Source organism: Melopsittacus undulatus, chromosome 21, assembly GCF_012275295.1.
Source record: "Melopsittacus undulatus isolate bMelUnd1 chromosome 21, bMelUnd1.mat.Z, whole genome shotgun sequence".
NCBI classification, from domain to species: domain Eukaryota; kingdom Metazoa; phylum Chordata; class Aves; order Psittaciformes; family Psittaculidae; genus Melopsittacus; species Melopsittacus undulatus.
The window spans coordinates 1,363,436-1,383,055 of record NC_047547.1 but is presented as its reverse complement, the minus strand read 5'-3'; the positions used below and the strand labels follow the sequence as shown (position 1 = coordinate 1,383,055).

Genomic DNA, 19,620 nt, shown 5'->3' with positions numbered 1-19,620 from the left:
GGGGGGGGGGCACGGGCAGTGCAGCGCATGGTGGGTGACACCGTGATGGGTGACGTCACGATGGGTGACGTCACGATGGGTGACGTCACAATGGGTGACACCGGCATAGGGTGACACCACAAGGGGAGTAACACTGCAATGGGGGTGACACTGCAACCGTGACACTGTGAGAGGGTGACAGCACCACTGGGTGACATTGCAGTGGGGTGACACCATGAGGGGGGTGACAGCGCTATTGGGTGACACTGCAATGGGGTGACACCACAACCGGTTGACACCACCAGTGGGTGACCCCCCTATAGGGTGACACTGCAATGGGGTGACACCACTATTGGGTGACCCCCCTATAGGGTGACCCCTCAACCAGGTGACACCATGCTGGGCTGACACCACAACCGGTTGACCCCACCAATGGGTGACCCCCCTATAGGGTGACACAGCGCGAGGGTGCCGGCACCAGGACTGGGTGACCCCGCACTGGGGTGACCCCACTGCCCCCCCCCGTGTGTGTGCTCCGGGGGTACCGGGGCCCCCTCAGGCCTCGGAGGCTGCCTGTGGCTTCAGCTGTGCCTTCTCCATGGCTGTGCCATAGGGACCGGAGCGCTTGAAGAACCCCAGCTGGGGGGGGGGCACGGGGTCACCCATGGCCCCTCTGCCCCCCCCATGGTCCCCCCATCCCCATAAAGCTCCCCCCCCATAGACCCCAGTATCCCTTATGCCCCCCCCATGGTCCTTGTGCCCCCCCCATCCCCATAAAGCTCCCCCCCATCATGGACCCCAATATCCCTTGTGCTCTCCCCATAGTCCTTGCGCCCCCCCCGGGTCTGTCCATCCCCATAAAGCTCCCCCTCCATCACCTTTATGCCCCCACCCATAGACCCCAATATCCCCTGTACCCCCCCACGGCCCCACACACACCTTGTAGAGGCCATAGCAGAGCAGGGCAAGGAGCAGCAGCCCCAGGAGCACTGACACCACCACCACCCAGAGCGGCACCGCAGCTGAGCCCTCAGCACGCACCCACTGCAGCCCTGTCACCACCTGCACCCAGGGGTGCACCCGGCGTCACCCACAGTGGCACCCATAGTGTCACCAATAGCAACACCCACAGCAGCACCCATAGTGGTACCCACAGCGGCACCCATACCAGTACCCATAGCGTCACCAATAGCATCACCCACAGCAGCACCCATAAGCATCTCCCATAGGATCACCCGCAGCGTCACCCATAACACCCCCCATAGGATCACCCATAGTGTCACCCCCAGCATCACACACAGCGTCACCCATAGCAGTACCCATAGTGTCACCAACAGCATCACCACAGCATCAGTCCCAGCATCACCCACAGCATCCTCCATAGCATCACCCATAGTGGTACTCATAGTGTCACCCATAGCATCCCCCATAGTGGTACCCATAGTGTCACCAATAGCATCACCCATAACATCACCCACAGCATCCCCCATAGTGGTACCCATAGCATCACCAATAGCATCACCCCAGCACCACCCATAGGGTCACCTCCTGCACCTCCAGCCCCATGCCCTGTGCCCCCCCCGCACCCATTGCCCCTGGTCCCCCCCCGGTGTCACCTGCAGGCGCTGGCTGGGGTAGCTCTGGGGCTGGATCCGGTACGGCAGCCGCAGCACCCGGTACTCGGCCTCGCAGCGCAGCGCCTGTGCCCGCTGAGCACCCACGTCAGCACCCATGGGTGCCAATGGGGCACCCACCAACACCCACAGGGCACCCATAGACACCAATAGGGCACCCACCAATACCCACAGGGCACCCATAGACACCAATGGGGCACCCACCGACACCCACAGGGCACCCATAGACACCAATGGGGCACCCACCAACACCCACAGGGCACCCATAGACACCAATGGGGCACCCACCGACACCCACAGGGCATCCACAGCACCCATGGGCTCCAATGGGGCACCCACTGACACCCACAGGGCACCCATAGACACCAATGGGGCACCCATGGGCTCCAATGGGGCACCCACCAACACCCACAGCACCCATAGAAACCAATGGGGCACCCGCCAGCACCCACAGGGCACCCATGAACACCAATGGGGCTCCCACAGACACCAATGGGGCACCCATGGACATCCCAGAGCACCCCAAGGGGTCCCCGAGGGTCTCAAGGGGGGTCCCCAATGGGGGTCCCGGGTCCCCATAGGAGGTGCTGGGGGGGGTGCAGTTCCCTCACCTGCCGCGGGGGGGCTCCGCGCAGGCGCATGCGCAGGCTGAGGCTCACGCGTTGCTGCCGCTCCAGCGCCCCCATGGGGCAGCTCAGCCGGAAGCACTCGGCCTCGGGGCAGCCCTGGGGCAGACAGCACCGGTACCATGGACAGCGGCAGGGGGGCAATGGGGGCAATGGGGGGACAATGGGGCAATGGGGGCAATGGGGGTAATGGGGCAATGGGGCAATGGGAGCAATGGGGCAATGGGGCAATGGGGGTAATGGGGCAATGGGGACAATGGGGCAATGGGGGCAATGGGAGCAATGGGGGCAATGGGGCAATGGGGGCAATGGGGGTAATGGGGCAATGGGAGCAATGGGGCAATGGGGGCAATGGGGGCAATGGGGGCAATGGGGCAATGGGGGCAATGGGGGGTAATGGGGCAATGGGGGCAATGGGGGTAATGGGGCAATGGGGGCAATGGGGGCAATGGGGCAATGGGGCAATGGGGGCAATGGGGGCAATGGGGGCAATGGGGCAATGGGGGCAATGGGGGCAATGGGGGCAATGGGGGCAATGGGAGCAATGGGGCAATGGGGGCAATGGGGGCAATGGGGCAATGGGGGCAATGGGGGCAATGGGGTAATGGGGACAATGGGGTAATGGGGGTAATGGGGGCAATGGGGGCAATGGGGGCAGTGGGGGCAGTGGGGGCAATGGGGGCAATGGGGGCAATGGGGCAATGGGGGCAATGGGGGTAATGGGGCAATGGGGGCAGTGGGGGCAATGGGGGCAATGGGGGGCTTCAATGGGGGGGTTCAATGGGGAGGCAATGGGGGGAACAGTGGGGGACAATGTGGGGACAATGGGGAGGATAATGCAGGGGAACAGTAAGGGATAATGAGGGGGCAATGGGAGGGTTCAATGGAGGACAATGGGGGTAACAATGGGGATAACAATGGGGGGGACAATGAGGGGGGACAAATGGGGGGGCAATGGGGGACATCGGGGGGACAATGGGCAGAACAATGTGGGTCACGGGGGGACAATGGGGGGGCAATGGCACTGACCAGGGTGTGGGGCAGCACGGGGGGGTCCCTCCTGCCCATGTCCCCATTGCCCCCCGTGTCCCGGCGCTGCAGCACGTGAGGGTCTGAGCCCTGCTCCTGCTCCTGGGGGGGTGGACATGGGGACACCCCTGTCAGTGGGCACCTCCCATTGACACCCAATGACACCCAACAACACCCAGTGACACCCAATGCCCCACTGACGCCCAGTGCCCCCAGTGACACCCAATGACACTCAATGACACCCAACAACACCCATTGACACCCAGTATCCCCAATGACACCCAACAACACCCAATGACACCCAATATCCCAAATGACACCCAATGACACCCAACGACACCCATTGACACCCATTGACACCCAATACCACCCAATGATACCCAATAACCCCAATGCCACCCAATGCCACCCAGTGCTCCCAATGCCTCCCACTGCCCCCCCCCATCCCCATTGCCCCATGCCCACCGCCAGGCCCAGGCTGTCCATGGGGTGGCTGCTGGAGCAGTTGGGGGGCCCCGAGTGCCCGATGATGTAGAGCAGGGGCAGCCCCCGGTAGCGCAGGGGGCAGCGGAGCTCCAGGGAGCCCAGGCTGATGGCGCTGGGGCCCTCGTTGACCACCTGCGGGCACCCATAGCACCCATGGCATGGAGCACCCATGGCACCCATGGCATAGAGCACCCATAGCACCCATGGCATAGAGCACCCATGGCACCCATGGCATGGAGCACCCATGGTACCCATGGCATAGAGCACCCATAGCACCCATGGCATGGAGCACCCATGGCACCCATGGCATAGAGCACCCATAGCACCCATGGCATGGAGCACCCATGGTACCCATGGCATAGAGCACCCATGGCACATGGCACCCATGGCACAGGGACAGGGGCACCCATAGCACAGGGATGGGGGCACCCAGTGCTGCCCCCCCCACCTCATAGACGTGCTCCACGGGCGGCCCCAGGTCCTGCAGGCGCTGGGGGGGGCGCTCCGGAGGCCACCCCCCCTCGGGGATGGTGACAACGTCAGGACGGGAGACCCTGCGGGGGGCATGGGGGGGTCAGCACCCCATAGATCCCCATAGTAACCCATAGCATCCCCATAGCAACACACAGCATCCCCATAGATGCCCCATAGCATCACCCACAGCATCCCCATAGCAATCCAAGGCATCCAGAGCATCCCATACATCCCATACACCCCACAGCATCCCATAGCACCCCACAGCCCCTCCCAAGCACCCATACCACCAGCAGTGCACCACAGCCCCCCACAGCACCCCGCAGGCCCCCATAGCCCCCCATAGGCCCCATAGCACCCATGGGTGCCCTCACCCAAAGGCTGAGATCCGTGTGGCCGCCCGCACCTCCAGTGGCACCCACAGCACCGCGCTCTGGGAGTTGTTGGCGTTCTTGCTGCAGGCACAAGGGGGGCATGGATGGGGACCCCCCCCACCCATGGGACCCCACCATATATGGGGGGGGGCACTGGGGACCCCCCCCAAGGTCCCAGGATGGGATGAACCAGGCTGGACACCCCCACCCCTGGGTGCTCCCCATGACCCCCTGTGGGTGCCCCCACCCCTGGGTGCCCCCACCCCAATGGGTGTCACCCCCATGGGTGCCTGTGCACCCAATAGCATCCCATACACCCCATAGCATCCCATACATCTCATAGCATCCCATACACCCCATAAACCCCATAGCATCCCATAAACCCCATAGCATCCCATAGAATCCCATACACCCCATAACACCCCATAGCATCCCATAAACCCCATAGCATCCCATATACCCCATAGCACCCCATAGACCCCATAGCACCCCCATCCCCCCCATGGGTGCCCCCCCACCTGCGGATCTGCAGCTCGAAGCGGATGCTTTTGCTGCTGTCATTCAGGTGGGGGATGGTGAAGCGCAGCCCCCCCCAGATCTGTGGGGTGCAGGGGGGGGAGGGGTCACAACGGCCCCGCCCCCACCCCCCAAGCCCCACCCCCTCCCATGCCCCCCCCACTCACACTGGCCCCGGCCTTCATGGGGTTGCCCAGGTCACAGATGAGGGAATCGGAGCCGTTGCCCCCCCCCAGCTCACAGCTGAGGGCAGAGAAGTTCTGGGGGGGGAGAGGGGGGTGAGGGCACCCAATGGGGAGCACTCAATGGGAAACACCCATCCATGGGTACCCAATGGGGAGCACCCATCAATGAGCACCCAATGGGGAGCACCCATCCATGGGCACCCACCAATGGGAACCTAATGGGAAGCACCCATCTATGAGCACCAATCTATGAGCACCCAATGGGGAGCACCCATCAATGAGCACCCATCCATGGGCACCCATCTATGGAGCACCCAACAATGGGCACCCACCAATAAGCACCCAGCAATGAGCACCCAACAATGGGCACCCTTCTATGGGGCACCCATCTATGGGCACCCACCAATGAGCACTCACCAATAAGCACCCATCAATGGGCACTGATCCCATAGCTGGGGGCACCCACCCATGGGGCACCCATCTCCCACCCATGGGCACCCCCTTGACCCCCCCATCCTCCCCCACCTCATACCTGTAGGGCAACCCCATTTTCCCCCCGCCCCCATGCTCCCATCCCCTACTTGGGGGGCACCCACCCTGCACCCATGGGCTCACCCCATGTGGGTGCAGCACCCCCGTGTACTGGGCGTGCGGGGGGGGCCGCACGTGGAGCTCGGCCTCGTAGGCCCCCCCCTCGCCCTGGTTCCGGGCATGGAATGTGAGGTTCAGGCTGTTCCGGTCCCCCAGGTACACGGCACGGCGGTCTCTGTGGGGACATCGGGGTCACCATGGCAACAGCATCGTCACCGTGGGACCAGTGTCACCATGGCAACAGCATCATCACCATGGGACCAGTGTCACCATGGCAACACCATCATCACCATGAAATCAGTGTCACCATGGCAACACCATCATCACCATGGGATCAGTGTCACCATGGCAACACCATCATCACCATGAAATCAGTGTCACCATGGCAACACCATCATCACCATGGGACGAGTGTCACCATGGCAACACCATCATCACCATGGGACAAGTATCACCATGGCAACAGCACCATCACCGTGAGACCAGTGTCACCATGGCAACAGCATAATTACCATAGGACCAGTGTCACTATGGCAACAGCATCATCACCATGGCACCAGCACCATGACCATAGGAACAACACCATCACCATGGGAACACCAGTGTCACCATGGCAACAGCACCAGGATCACCATGGTACCAGCACCATCACTGTGGCAACAGCACCATCACCATGACGGCAGCACCACAGTCACCATGGTAACACATGGTCACCATGGACACCCCCACACACACCGGTACCCCCCCTTACGCAAAGGCCTCCAGCTGCAGGTCGGGCACACACACATTGTCCTCACCACAGTCCAGCTGGATGTGAGCCTGTGGGATACGGGTATGGGATGGAGGGTATGGGATACGGGATATGGGATACGGGATATGGGGTATGGGATATGGGATGGGAGGTATGGGATACAGGATACGGGATATGGGATACGGGATATGGGGTATGGGATACAGGATACGGGATATGTGATACAGGATATGGGGTATGGGATGGGAGATATGGGATACAGAATATGGGATATGAGATGGAAAGTATGGAATACAGGATATGGGATATGGGATATGGGGTATTGGATGGGAGATATGGGATACGGGATACAGGATATGGGATACGGGATACAGGATATGGGATACGGGATATGGGGTATGGGATGCGGGGTATGGGATATGGGGTATGAGATAGAGGGTATGGGATACAAGGTATGGGATACAGGGTATTTGATACAGGATATGAGATATGGGATACGGGATATGGGATACAGGGTATGGGATATAGGGTATCGGATATGGGGTATGGGGATATAGGATATGGGGTGACACTGGGTGTCATGGATGGGGTGCCACAGGGTACCAGGGGATAGCAGGGGGTACCATGGGGTGCCATAGGGTGCCAGGGGTACCTTTGCCTCCAGGTGGGTGTGTGTCTGTGCTGCCAGCACTGGGTGCAGCCCACGGGCATCAGGGGGTGCCCGTGGGTCCAGGGCAAAGCTGAGCCCCACAGCAATGGGAGAGAGCTTGTCCCGGAATTCCGACTCGTTCTGGGGGGCACAGGGGTGATGGGGACCATGGGGGGTTCATGGGTGATGGGTTCTATGTGGGGGTCCATGGGTGATGGGGTCTATGGGTGATGGGGGATCTATGGGTGATGGGGACCATGGGGGGGTGCATGGGTGATGGGGACCACAGGGGGTCCATGGGTGATGGGGACCATGAGGGGGGTCCATGGGGGGATCTATGGGTGATGGGAACAATGAGGGGGGTCTATGGGTGATGGGGTCTATGGGAGGGTTCAATGGGTGATGGGGACCATGAGGGGGGTCCATGGGGGAACACTATGGGGGTTCCTATGGTCTCTATGGCGTTGTCTCTGAGGTTCCTATGATCCCTGCAGGAGTCCCTATGGAGGTTCCCTATGGGGTTCCCATGGGTTTCTCTATGACCCCTATTGGGTTCCCTATGGTGCTCGCTATGATCCCTATAAGGGTTCCCTATGTGATCCCTATGTGCCCCTATGTTTCCCATGTGTCCCCCATACCCTCAGGAACGCAGCCACGCTCTGGCATCGGGCTCCACCACCGTTGGGCACGGGCAGGGGGAGGCTGCGTGTGGGGACCCCCCCCCGGCAGCAGCAGCGCCCGCCGGGAGCCCCCCCCCTTGGCCGTGTCCACGCTGAGCTCCACGGAGAACGCTGGGGGGGGGGGGGGGAGGAACCATGTCAGGAACGGGGGGGGGGTTCCCCATTGGGTGCCCCCCCCCACCCCAACCCCCCCCCATTACTCACCAATGGAGGCAGGGAGGTGCAGCCCGGAGGCGTTGAGGCAGAAGCTGATGTTGATGCTAAAGGGGGGGGCACCCATGGGACCCCCTGCACCCATCACTGCCCCCCCATTAGCATCAACACAGGGGGGGTTCCCCACAGACACCCCCACAGACACCTCCCATAGACACCCCCCATGGACACCCCCATAGACACCCCCCACAGACACCCCCCGGTGTCCATTGGGATGCTCCCAATCCCGTGTCCCCTTGCACCCCCTTATTGAGCCCTGCAAGGACCCTCATTGGACCCCCCCCAGCATCCCCCATCCCTGTATCCCTTGGGTATCCCTTAGAGCATCCCCCATCCCACTGCCCCCCATTGTTCTCATGTCCCCCCATTATCCCCCTGCCCATTACCCCCACTCCCCCCATTAACCCCACCCCCTCATTACCCCCACACTCCCCACTACCCCCTGCCCCCCCCATGCCCCCCCCTCACCAGGCCACATGACCACCGCTCTCCAGGACGCAGCCACGCTCCTCAGGGTTCACCATAGTGGGGGCAATGCTGAGCATGGCACTGGCGTGGACAATGGGGCGGGCCCTGGGGGGGGGTCATGGGGGGGTCAGGGTATAGGAGGGTCAATTGGGGGTCAGGGTATGGGGGGGGAGCCCCACAGCCCCCCCAGCACCCACCTGAACACCACGACCGTGTCCACCCCGAAGGCGCCAACCAGGAGGTCTGGGGGGGACAGGGGAGAGAGGGGTCAGGGGGTGGGAGCAATGGAATAGGATGGGATGGATGGGATGGATACAATGGGATGGGGTGGATGAAATGGGAATGGACAGGATGGGATGGATCTGGGTGTCCCTGACTATGGAGCACCCATAGGATGGGATGGATGATGGATGGGACATGATGGGATAGGGTGGGATGGATGTGGATGATGGATGTGATGGAACAGATGTGCCTTGATGGGATGGATGCGAGGGAATGGATAGCTGGGATGCCCTGGGATGCATTGGGATGCACTGGGATCCATCTGGATCTATTGGGATGCCCTGGGGTGCATTAGGATCCATTGGGATACATTGGGATAAGCTGGGATGCTCTAGGATGCTTGGGATGCACTGGGATGCTTAGAATGCATTGGGATGCATTGGGATGCTCTAGGATGCTCAGGATGCATTGGGATGCTTGGGATGCCCTGGGATGCTCAAGACCCATAGGGATGCTCCGGGGCCGCCCCCCCCTCACCCGGGTGCCCGTTGCCGTCCAGGTCGTGCCCCCCCCGCAGGGCGGCTCCAAAGAAGTCCGGTTGGGGGGGGGGGCTCCAGCGGCCGCGCAGCACCTGGCAGGGCCGCGCGCTCAGCCCGCGCTCCCCCCCGCGGTACACATGGACCAGGCCGCGCCGGCCCTCGGCGCCCAGCGGAGCCCCCACAGCCACGTCTGAACCATGGCGGTCAGCGGGGGGGGCACCGGGAGCACCTCACCCCGGTGAGCCCCATTGAGCCCCCCCCTCAGCCCCACTGAACCCCCCTCACCTCCATTGAGACCCATTGAGCCCCCATTGAGACCCCCCCTCATCCCCATTGAGCCCCCCCTCACCCCCGGTGACCCCCCCTTCACCCCCATTGAGCCCCTCCTCAGCCCCATTGAGCCCCATTGGGCCCCCCCTCACCCCCATTGAGCCCCCCCTCAGCCCCATTGAGACCCCCCTTCACCCCCGGTGACCCCCCTTCACCCCCATTGAGCCCCTCCTCAGCCCCATTGAGCCCCATTGGGCCCCCCCTCAGCCCCACTGAGCCCCCCTTCACCCCCATTGCCCCCCACTGTGTCCATACCCCCTCCCCTGGTCCGCACCATTACCATCAACGGGGGGGGGGTGAGGACACCGGGACCCCCCCCCCCCCCTCACCCCCATTTCCCCCCCCCGTGCACCATTGAACCCGTCCAGAGGGGGACACACACACCGGGACACCCCCTCACCCCCATTGCCCCCCACTGTGTCCGTGCCCCCTCCCCCGGTCCGCACCATTGCCATCAGCGGGGGGGGGGACACCCAAACACCGGGACCCCCCCTCACCCCCATTCCCCCCCCCTCTCCGCACCATTGAACCCGTCCAGGTCCAGGTCCCCCAGGGCAGCAATGGCGCTTCCGAAGCGGCCGAACTCGTGCTCCCCGGTGAGGGTCTGTGAGGGGGCGGCGGCCATGGCGCCCCCCCCCCGCTGCACGTACACGTACACGCGCCCCACCTCCTGCGCGCGCCCCCCGCCCGAGCGGGACATGAACAGCGGCGCCCCCACCAGCAGGTCACTGCGCCTGCGCGGGAGGGTCAGCGCACGGAGCACACCTACCCCCCCCCGGGCAGGGCAGAGTGGGAGCGCCCAAGGGGAGGGGGAAAGGGGGAGAGGAGTGAACCATGGGGGGGTGGGGGGGGATATGGGGTAAATGGGGGGGGATATGGGGGCAATAGGAGGGGACATGGGGGCTACCATGGGGGCAATGGGGGTCAATGGAGGGGGATATGGGGGCAATGGGGGGGATATAGGGGCAATAGGGGGGAACATGGGGGCAACCATGGGGTCAATGGGGGGGATATGGGGGCAATGGGGGTGAATGGAAGCAATAGGGGGGGACATGGGGGCAACCATGGGGTCAATGGGGGGGGATATGGGGACAATGGGGGTCAATGGATGGGGATATGGGGGTAATGCGGGGACATGGGGGCAACCATGGCATCAATGGGGGGGATATGGGGGCAATCATGGGGTCACTGGGGGCAATGGTGGTGAATGGGGGCAATAGGGGGGACATGGGGGGGGGATATGGGGGTGGATATGGGGTCAATGGGAGCAACCATGGGGTCAATGAGGGTCAATGGGGGGGGATATGGGGTCAATGGGGGTGAATGGGGGCAATGGTGTTGCCATGGACACGCACCCATCATTGTTCACATCCGTGACCGCCACAGCATAGCCGAAGTACGCTGCCATCTGTGGGGGGGGCACCCAGCATCTGTAGGGGTCCCTCCCCCCCTGGCACCCAATGGATGCCCCCCCCCAGCATCCAATGGGTGCTCCCCCCCCAGCATCCAATGGGTGCCCCCCCCCAGCACCCAATGGGTGCTTCCCCCCCCCAGCATCCAATGGATGCCCCCCCCCCAGCATCCAATGGGTGCTCCCCCCCCCCAGCACCCAATGGGTGCTAACCCCCCCCAGCACCCAATGGATGCCCCCCCCCAGCACCCAATGGGTGCTCCCCCCCAGCATCCAATGGGTGCTCCCCCCCCAGCATCCAATGGGTGCTAACCCCCCCCCAGCACCCAATGGGTGTTCCCAACCCCAGCACCCAATGGGTGCCCCCCCCAGCACCCACCTGCTCCCCCGAGAAGTTGTACAGGGACCTCATGTTGGTGCCATTGAGGATGGTGACCTGGGGGGGGGCAGGGGTCCCTCTGTGCCACACATGGAGACCAAAGCCCCCCCATAGCCTCTCCATAGACCCATAACCCTCATAGCCCCACAGCTCCCCCACACCCCCCCATAGACCCATAACCCCCATTGCCCCATATCCCCCCCATAGCTCCCATAGCCCACATAAACCCCATAGTCCCCCTTAGGCCCACAGCTCCATAGCCCCCATATTTCCCCATAGCCCTCATAGTCCCCCATAGCCCCATAACCCCCATAGCCCCCATAATCCCCATAGCCTCCCATAACCCCCATGGCCCCATAGCCCCCCATAACCTCATAGCCCCATATTCCCCCGTAGCCCCATAATCCCCATAGCCTCCCATAACCCCCATAGCCCCATATTCCCCCATAACCCCCATAGCCCCATAGCCCCCCAGCCCCATCCTTACGTAGCCGTAGGTGAGGTTGCCCTTGGGGACCCCTGCCACGAAGTCTGCAGGGGGGCAAAGGGACCCCGTGAGGGGGGGTCCGGGTTGGGGGGCACAGGGTGACCCCCCCACCCCCCCATTGGTACCCACCTTGGATCGTGTCCCCACTGAACTCACCGACTGCCACTGAGTAACCTGGGGGGGGGGGGTCAGTGGGGCACTGCAGACACCCTGCCCCATAGCCCCCCATAGACCCATGGCCCCCCACAGCCCCCCAATAGCCCCATAGCCTCCCATAGCCGCATGGCCCCCCCATAGCCCCCATATCCCCCATAGACCCATAGGATCTCATAGCCCCATAGCCCCCCCATAGCCACATAGATCCAGAGCCCCCATAGCCCCACCATGGCCCCCATAACCCCCATATCCCCACAGCCCCATAGCCCCATAGCCCCCATAGCCCCATAGCCCACATATCCCCATAACCCCCATAGCCCCCCTATGGCCCCATATCCCCCACAGCCCATAGCACCACATAGCCCATGCACCCATAGTCCCCATAGACCCATAACCCCCATATCCCCACAGCCCCATAGCGCCCCCCATAACCCCCATAGCCCCCATAGCCCATGCACCCATGTAGCTGTCATCGTGGGTAGGAGCCGCCTGCCGGGTCTGCAGCTGCCCCAGAACCTCCTGGATGAGGTACCCGGGGTAGGAGGAGCCTGAGATCTGCTCCTGGGTGGCCGAGATCACCTGACCTGGGGCAGAGGGAATGGGGTGGGAATGGGATTGGGATGGGGATGGGATGGGGATGGGGATGGGGATGGGATGGGGATGGGGATGGGGATGGGGATGGGGATGGGGATGGGGATGGGGATGGGATGGGGATGGGATGGGGATGGGATGGGATAGGATGGGATGGGGATGGGGATGGGATGGGGATGGGGATGGGATGGGATGGGGATGGGGATGGGGATGGGATGGGGATGGGATGGGGATGGGGATGGGGATGGGGATGGGGATGGGATGGGGATGGGGATGGGATGGGAATGGGATGGGATGGGATGGGGATGGGATGGGGATGGGATGGGGATGGGATGGGGATGGGATGGGGATGGGATGGGAATGGGATGGGATGGGATGGGGACGGGATGGGGATGGGATGGGGATGGGGATGGGATGGGATGGGGATGGGGATGGGATGGGATGGGATGGGGACAGGATGGGGATGGGGATGGGGATGGGATGGGGATGGGGATGGGATGGGATGGGGATGGGGACGGGATGGGATGGGGATGGGATGGGATGGGGATAGGGGGGGCAGAGGTGTCCGTGGAGCTGCCGGGTCCATTTCTCACCTTGCCAGAAGAAGCTTCCAGGCCCCCCCAGCAGCACCCGTCCTGTCTGCAGGGACATGGGGGGGGCTGAGCCTGGGGGGCCCAGACCCACACAGACCCCATGGACCCCCCATAGAGCTCCCCATGGACCCTCCCATGGACCCCCCATGGACCCCCCCCCCCATGAACCCCCCCACAGACCCTCCCATGAACACCCCCCCCACCTTCATACCCCCCCCCATCCCCATAACAACCCCCATAGCCCCTTATGGCCCCTGTGACCCCCATGAACACAAAGCTCCCCCCATTGTCCCCCACCCCATTGCCCCCCCCCATTGCCCCCCCCGGCCCCACCTGGGTGAACTCAGCGCTGAAGCCCCCCTGGCAATAGCCCTGCCCGGCCGCTGAGTTCAGGTCTGTGGGGAGAAAGGGGAGAGTGAGGGGGTGCTGGGAGGTGAGAGGAGCTATGGGGCTCTATGGGGTCTATGGGGTCCCTATGGGGTCTCTATGGGTCTCTATGGGTCCCTATGGGTCACACCTGAGCGGCAGGGCGCGTACTCCACGAACTTGGAGAAGTTGCCGATGGACAGGAAGCAGGAGCCCACAGGCTCCCGGCCCCCCCCCTCCTCCTTGGGGGGGCTCCAGCTGTACAGGGGGGCACAGGCCTGGGGGGGGTCACGGGGGGAGCTGTGCCCCACATGCACCCTCTGACCCCAATGTCCCCCCCATGGCCCCAGTGCCCACCTGCCCCATAGCCCCCAATATCTCCCCATTGACCCCCATGTCCCCATTGCCCCCCATTCTCGCCCATAGTGCCCCACAGCCCCCCCGTACCCCATAATCCCCAATAACTCCCCATTCCCCCCCATGCCCCATCATCCCAGCACCCCCATTTTCCCCCATGCCTCCCATTGCCCCCTGCTCCATAGCCCCATAGCACCCACAGTCCCATAGCCTCTATAGCCCCACAGCCCCATATCCCCCATAACCACATAGCCCCATATACCCATATCCCCATCTCCCCATATCCCCCATATCCTCATAGCCCCTATCTCCCTATAGCCCCATATCCCCACAGCCCCATAGCCCCCATCTCCCCATAGCCCCCATATTCCCATATCCCCATAGCCCCCATATCCCCACAACCCCATAACCACATAGCCCCATCTCCCCATCTCCCCCATAGCCCCCATATTCCCATCTCCCCCCAGCCCCATAGCGGCCCCATAGCGCCCCCCACGGCCGCACCAGGATGGATCCGTTGTGAGCCCTCACGGTGGCCCCAAACCACTGCAGGGATTTGAACTCCAGGGGTCCGGAGCTGCCGTTACCCCCCAGGTCATGGGTGCGGGTCCCTGGGGGGGGGAGGGGTGAGGGGGGGCCCGCAGCACCCATGGGTGCCCCCCCCTCCCCCCCCCGGCACCCACCGACCCCTCCCCCCACCCCCCCCCCCGTGTTTATCATTAACCCTGGCCAAGGACGTGGGGGGGGAGGGGGGAGTGGGGAGGGGGGGTTATGGAGGGGACCATGGGGGTAATGGGGGCCGGGGGGGATAATGGGGACCATGGGGGATAATGGGGTCTATTGGGGGGGTAATGGGGTCTATGGGGGCTTATTGGGGCCTAATGGGGTTAACAGGGATCATGGGGGGAATGGGGACCATTGGGGTTAATGGGGACCATGGGGGGGGGGTAATGGGGAACACGGGGGTTATTGGGGCCCATTGGCATTAACGGGACCCGTGGCTGACGGGGCCATGTCCCCCCCCCCGTTACCGATGTGGTCGAAGTCAATGGGGGTGCAGCCGGTGCGGGGGGGCCACGGGCAGTGGTAAACGGCCCCCCCCTGGGTCACGTTGGGCTGACTCGTGTTGGCCTTGGGGGCTCCCACCAGGATGCTCACACTGAGCATGGGGGGGTCCGGTTACCGGAACCCCCGATCCCGTTACCCCCGGTCCCGTTATCCCGGTCCCGTTATCCCGGTCCCGTTATCCCCGATCCCGTTATCCCGGTCCCGTTACCCCCGATCCCGTTACCCCCGGTCCCGTTATCCCGGTCCCGTTATCCCCGATCCCGTTATCCCGGTCCCGTTACCCCCGGTCCCGTTATCCCGGTCCCATTATCCCCGATCCCGTTATCCCGAACCCGTTACCCCCGGTCCCGTTATCCCGGTCCCGTTATCCCGGTCCGGCTCCCGTTAACCCCGGCCCCCATTCCCGGCTCAAGTTCCCAGTTTCCGTTACCCCGCCCCGTTCCCGTTTCCCCCGTCCCGTTCCCGTTCGTTCCGGTTCCCGTTTGCCTCGTTCTCGTTGTTCCCCCGTTTCCCGTTCCCCTTTCCCGTTGTTTCCCCGTTCCCGTTTCCCCCGTCCCGTTCCCGTTGTTCTACCGTCCCGTTCCCGGTTCCCATTCCCGGTTCCCGCTCCCGTTTCCCGGTTTCCCGGCCCCGTCCCATCCCGTTCCAGTTGTTCCCCCGATCCCGTTCCCGGTCCCGTCCAGTCCGTTCCCGTTGTTCTCCCGTTCCCGTTGTCCCGTTCCCCTTGTTCCCCCGTCCCGTTCCCGTTGTTTCCCCGGTTCCCGTCCGGTCCCGTTCCCGTTGTTCCCCCGTTGTCCCGTTCCCGTCCGGTCCCGTTCCCGTCGCTCCCCGGTTCCCGTCCGGTCCCGTTTCCCGTTCCCGTCTCTCCCGTTCCCGTTGTTCCCGTGTCCGGTACCTGCCCCCCCCGGGTCTGTAGAACTCGAGCGCGAACCCGAACATGTCCCCGCGCTGCCCCCGCAGCTCCTCCGGTGCCGCCGCCTCCAGGTTCAAGGCTCCGCTCGCTCCCAGCAGCACCGGGAGCAGCACCGGGAGCGCGGCCGCGGCCATGGCGGGAGCGGGAGCGCGCACGGGGCCGCTCCCGACGCCCGCGGAAACTGCGGGGGGGGGGAACGGGGACCCCGCCCCCGGTGTGACCTCATCGGGGGGAGGAGCCACGACCCGACCCCTGCCCCCCCCCCCCCCCCCCCCAAAGCACTGCAATGGGGACCGGGGGCTGAGGGAATGGGGCAGTGGGATGGGGGCAATGGGATACCCCGAGGGTACCGGGATACCGGGAACGGGAGCACCGGAAACAGGGACACCGGGATGGGGGCAATGGGAATGGGGCAATGGGATACCCCGAGGGTACCGGGATACCGGGAACGGGAGCACCGGGATGGGGGCAACGGGAACGGGGCAATGGGATGAGGCCAATGGGATGGGGGCACAGGGGTACCCCGATACTGGGAACGGGGGCACCGGAAACAGGGACACCGGGATGGGGGCAATGGGATGGGGGCACCGGGATGGGGGCAATGAGAACAAGGGTAATGGGATGGGGGCACAGGGATACCGGGATACCGGGAACGGGGGCACCGGAAACGGGGCAATGGGACACGCAGGAACAACGGGAACGGGGTCACCAGGACACTGGGATGGGGACACCGGGATGCGGGGGACAGGGACACCGGAACACCTGGGACAACGGGAACACTGGCACACAGCAGGGGCAATGGGGGGGGGACACACCGGGAATACCGGGACAAGGAACGGGGGCAGCAGCAGGGATGGGATGGGGGGGGGGGGGGGGAACGGGACACGGAGGGACCGGATCCGGCTCCTGCTTCCTGGAAGGAAACGGGGCTGGAGCCGGAGCTGATCCCGGAGGGGGGTCCCTATGGGCTCCCTGTGGGACAATGGGATCAATGGGGATGGTTCCATCCCCCGGGGGGGGGGGCAATGTCCGGCGCCGGAGCCCTTCCTGCCTCCTCCCCCCCCCCGCACATGCGTGTCCTGGCCCGGTCCCCTTGCTCAGGCTCATCCCTATATCCCATATCTCACATCCCATATCCTTACATTCGATATCCCATATCCTATATCCCATATGCCTATATCCCGTACCCCACATCCCATATCCCTATATCCCATATTCTATATCTCTTATCCCTATATCCCATGTCCCATTCCTATGTTCCCTGTCCCACTCCTGCTTCAGTTCCCCCCCTACCCCCCCCGCCATTGACCTGGATGGTCTGAACCGGGGCCACCCTCACCCCATGGGTGGTGTCCCTGTGACCCCCCCCCATGCAACCCCATGTACCCCCCCATGGACCCCCCCTATAGATCCCATCCCCACCATGAACCCCCCCCCATGGGTTCCATCCCCATGGACACCCCCATGAACCCCCCCATAGATCCCATCCCCATGCCCCCCCCATGGATGTCAGCCCTATGGCCCCCCCAACACCTTTCCACCCCATAGGCCGGATGCCAGGGAATGTCCCTGTATCCCAAGGGGGGGGGGGGCCGCTCCTGACTCACAGCCCCATTATAGCCCTGTCTGATGGTGAGGCCACGTCACCCGTCTGGGGCGGGGGGGGGCACAACCCATAAAGGGGGCACCCCCATAGAAGGGACCCCCCTATGGATGGGCCCCCCTATGGATGCTGTGGACCCCCCCATTGACACGAATGGGGGGGGGGGCACCCTTGGGGTGCCTCAGTTTCCTATGGGGGGGGGGGCCCCTGCTCTGGCCCCATGCCCGGGGATGGCCGCGATTCCCTTTGCTTCCCAAAAAGGCGCTGGCGGCTCCAGGCGTTGGGAAACCGGGAATGGAGCCAGCACCGGGGGGGGGGGGGGGGGGGGCACCCTCCTTCCCCCCCCCCCCCTTAACCCTTTACCCCCCCCCAATCCCGGTTGGATCCGCCCCCCCCATCGTGGTTGGGATGCTCCAGAATCGAGTCAGGAGCAGTGATTTAAGCATTGGAATTACGGGGGGGGGGGGGGGGGGGGGGGGGGGGGGCGGCATTCCCGGGGGTTCTGCTAATTTCCTGCCTTCAGGAATCCTCCTGGAGCTGGGGAGGGGGGGGGGGGCAGATTCCATGTGGGAAACGGGAATATCCCCCCCCACAATGCCCCTAAACCAGAGGGGGTTCGGTTGGGTGCTCACTGAGGGATGGGGCTCCCAACATCCCCCCCCCCGGGCGACATTCCCGTCCTCAGGAATTGCAATCCAATGGATGTGTTGGTGTTCCTGCCCCCTTCCTTTTCCTGCTCCCTTCCTTTTCCTGCTGTGTTCAGGCAGGAAACAGGGAATTCTATGGGGGGGGGGGGGGGGTTCCGTTGGCAGCAGCAGGAACGTGGGTTAAGGAGAAGGGAATCTGGCTTGGGAATTGCATGGGAAGAGCCCCGATCCCGATCCCAGGGGCTGGGCGGAGGTGCTCGGGCTTCCCTTGGATGCATGGAAAACAACGAGGGAAAAGGGGATAAAACACATGGAGGGGAAAGGAACAAAAAGGTTGGGAATGATCCCAAGAAAAGTGGGATCCAGAAGTGGGAGCGCCTGGAATTGGGGTGACCCCAAAGGGGATATCCCAGCAAAGGAAGTGGGGAAGGGGAGGGGGGGGGCAAGGCCTGTTGGATCCCGCATGGATCCGGCAGCATTCCCGTTGGATCCAGGCTCCGAGGGGAGCTCCCGGTGCTGTTGGCAGCGCTGGGAATGCACAGGGAGAGGCGCAGGGAGAGGGAAGAGGGGGCAGGAATTCCTGCTTAACCCTGAGGGAGCAGGGAGGGAATGGGATGGAACGGGAAGGGATTTGGGATGGAGCAGGGAACAGTTCCAATGGGGGATGAGTTGGGACTGGGAGGGAGCAGGAAAGGAACTGGGTTTGGGATGGAGCAGGGAACGATTCCAATGTGGGATGAAGTGGGATTTGGGATTGGGATGGAGCAGGGAAAGATTCCAATTTGGGATGAGTTGGGACTGGGATGGGACAGGAAAGGAGTTGGATTTGGGATGAAGAGAACTATTCCAATTTGGGATGAACGCGGATTTGGGATGGGGCTGGAGTAGGGAACGATTCCAGTGTGGGATGAGTTGGGATTGGGATGGAGCAGGGAGGGGTTTGGATGTGGGATGGAGCAGGGAACGGTTCCAGTGTGGGATGAGTTGGGATGGGGCTGGAGCGGGATCCCCGTCCCTCCCTATGGATGTGGGGCGGGACCATCCCGGCGCCGGGGGGGGGGGCGGGGAAAGGCCGGGAATGGTGTTTGGAAGCGGAGCCCGGGATGGGCGATTCCAGCCCCATGGAATGGGGGGGGGGGGGGGGGCGGTGATTGCGACACCAGAGCTGCCCCCAATGCACCGAAACGGGAGGAATTCACCCCAAAACCCAGCCCTGGGGGGGGGGACCGGACCCATAGGAGCCCCCCCCCGCAATGGGGTCCCCATTATGGAGGTGCCCCCCCCATTAACGCTCAAAGGGACT

General features: G+C 63.5%; 1 protein-coding gene across 1 annotated transcript; it reads right to left on the bottom strand.

The window, feature by feature from the left end:
- Window positions 1–48: 48 nt before the first annotated feature.
- Window positions 49–16,243, bottom strand: ITGA5 (integrin subunit alpha 5). Its single transcript, XM_034071551.1, is given in 34 exon segments — window positions 49–618; window positions 919–1,041; window positions 1,596–1,688; window positions 2,225–2,338; window positions 3,269–3,370; window positions 3,734–3,886; window positions 4,203–4,308; window positions 4,603–4,683; window positions 5,121–5,200; window positions 5,286–5,350; window positions 5,353–5,378; window positions 5,919–5,940; window positions 5,943–6,002; window positions 6,005–6,069; window positions 6,646–6,713; window positions 7,298–7,435; window positions 7,933–8,019; window positions 8,021–8,085; window positions 8,179–8,234; window positions 8,656–8,760; window positions 8,853–8,898; window positions 9,415–9,606; window positions 10,269–10,480; window positions 11,102–11,154; window positions 11,537–11,593; window positions 12,024–12,067; window positions 12,153–12,197; window positions 12,638–12,763; window positions 13,364–13,409; window positions 13,697–13,758; window positions 13,881–14,007; window positions 14,591–14,697; window positions 15,118–15,245; window positions 16,050–16,243. Coding segments are annotated over 34 exon segments (3,090 nt in total). The 5' UTR covers window positions 16,202–16,243; the 3' UTR covers window positions 49–534.
- Between the last annotated feature and the right edge of the window lie 3,377 nt (window positions 16,244–19,620).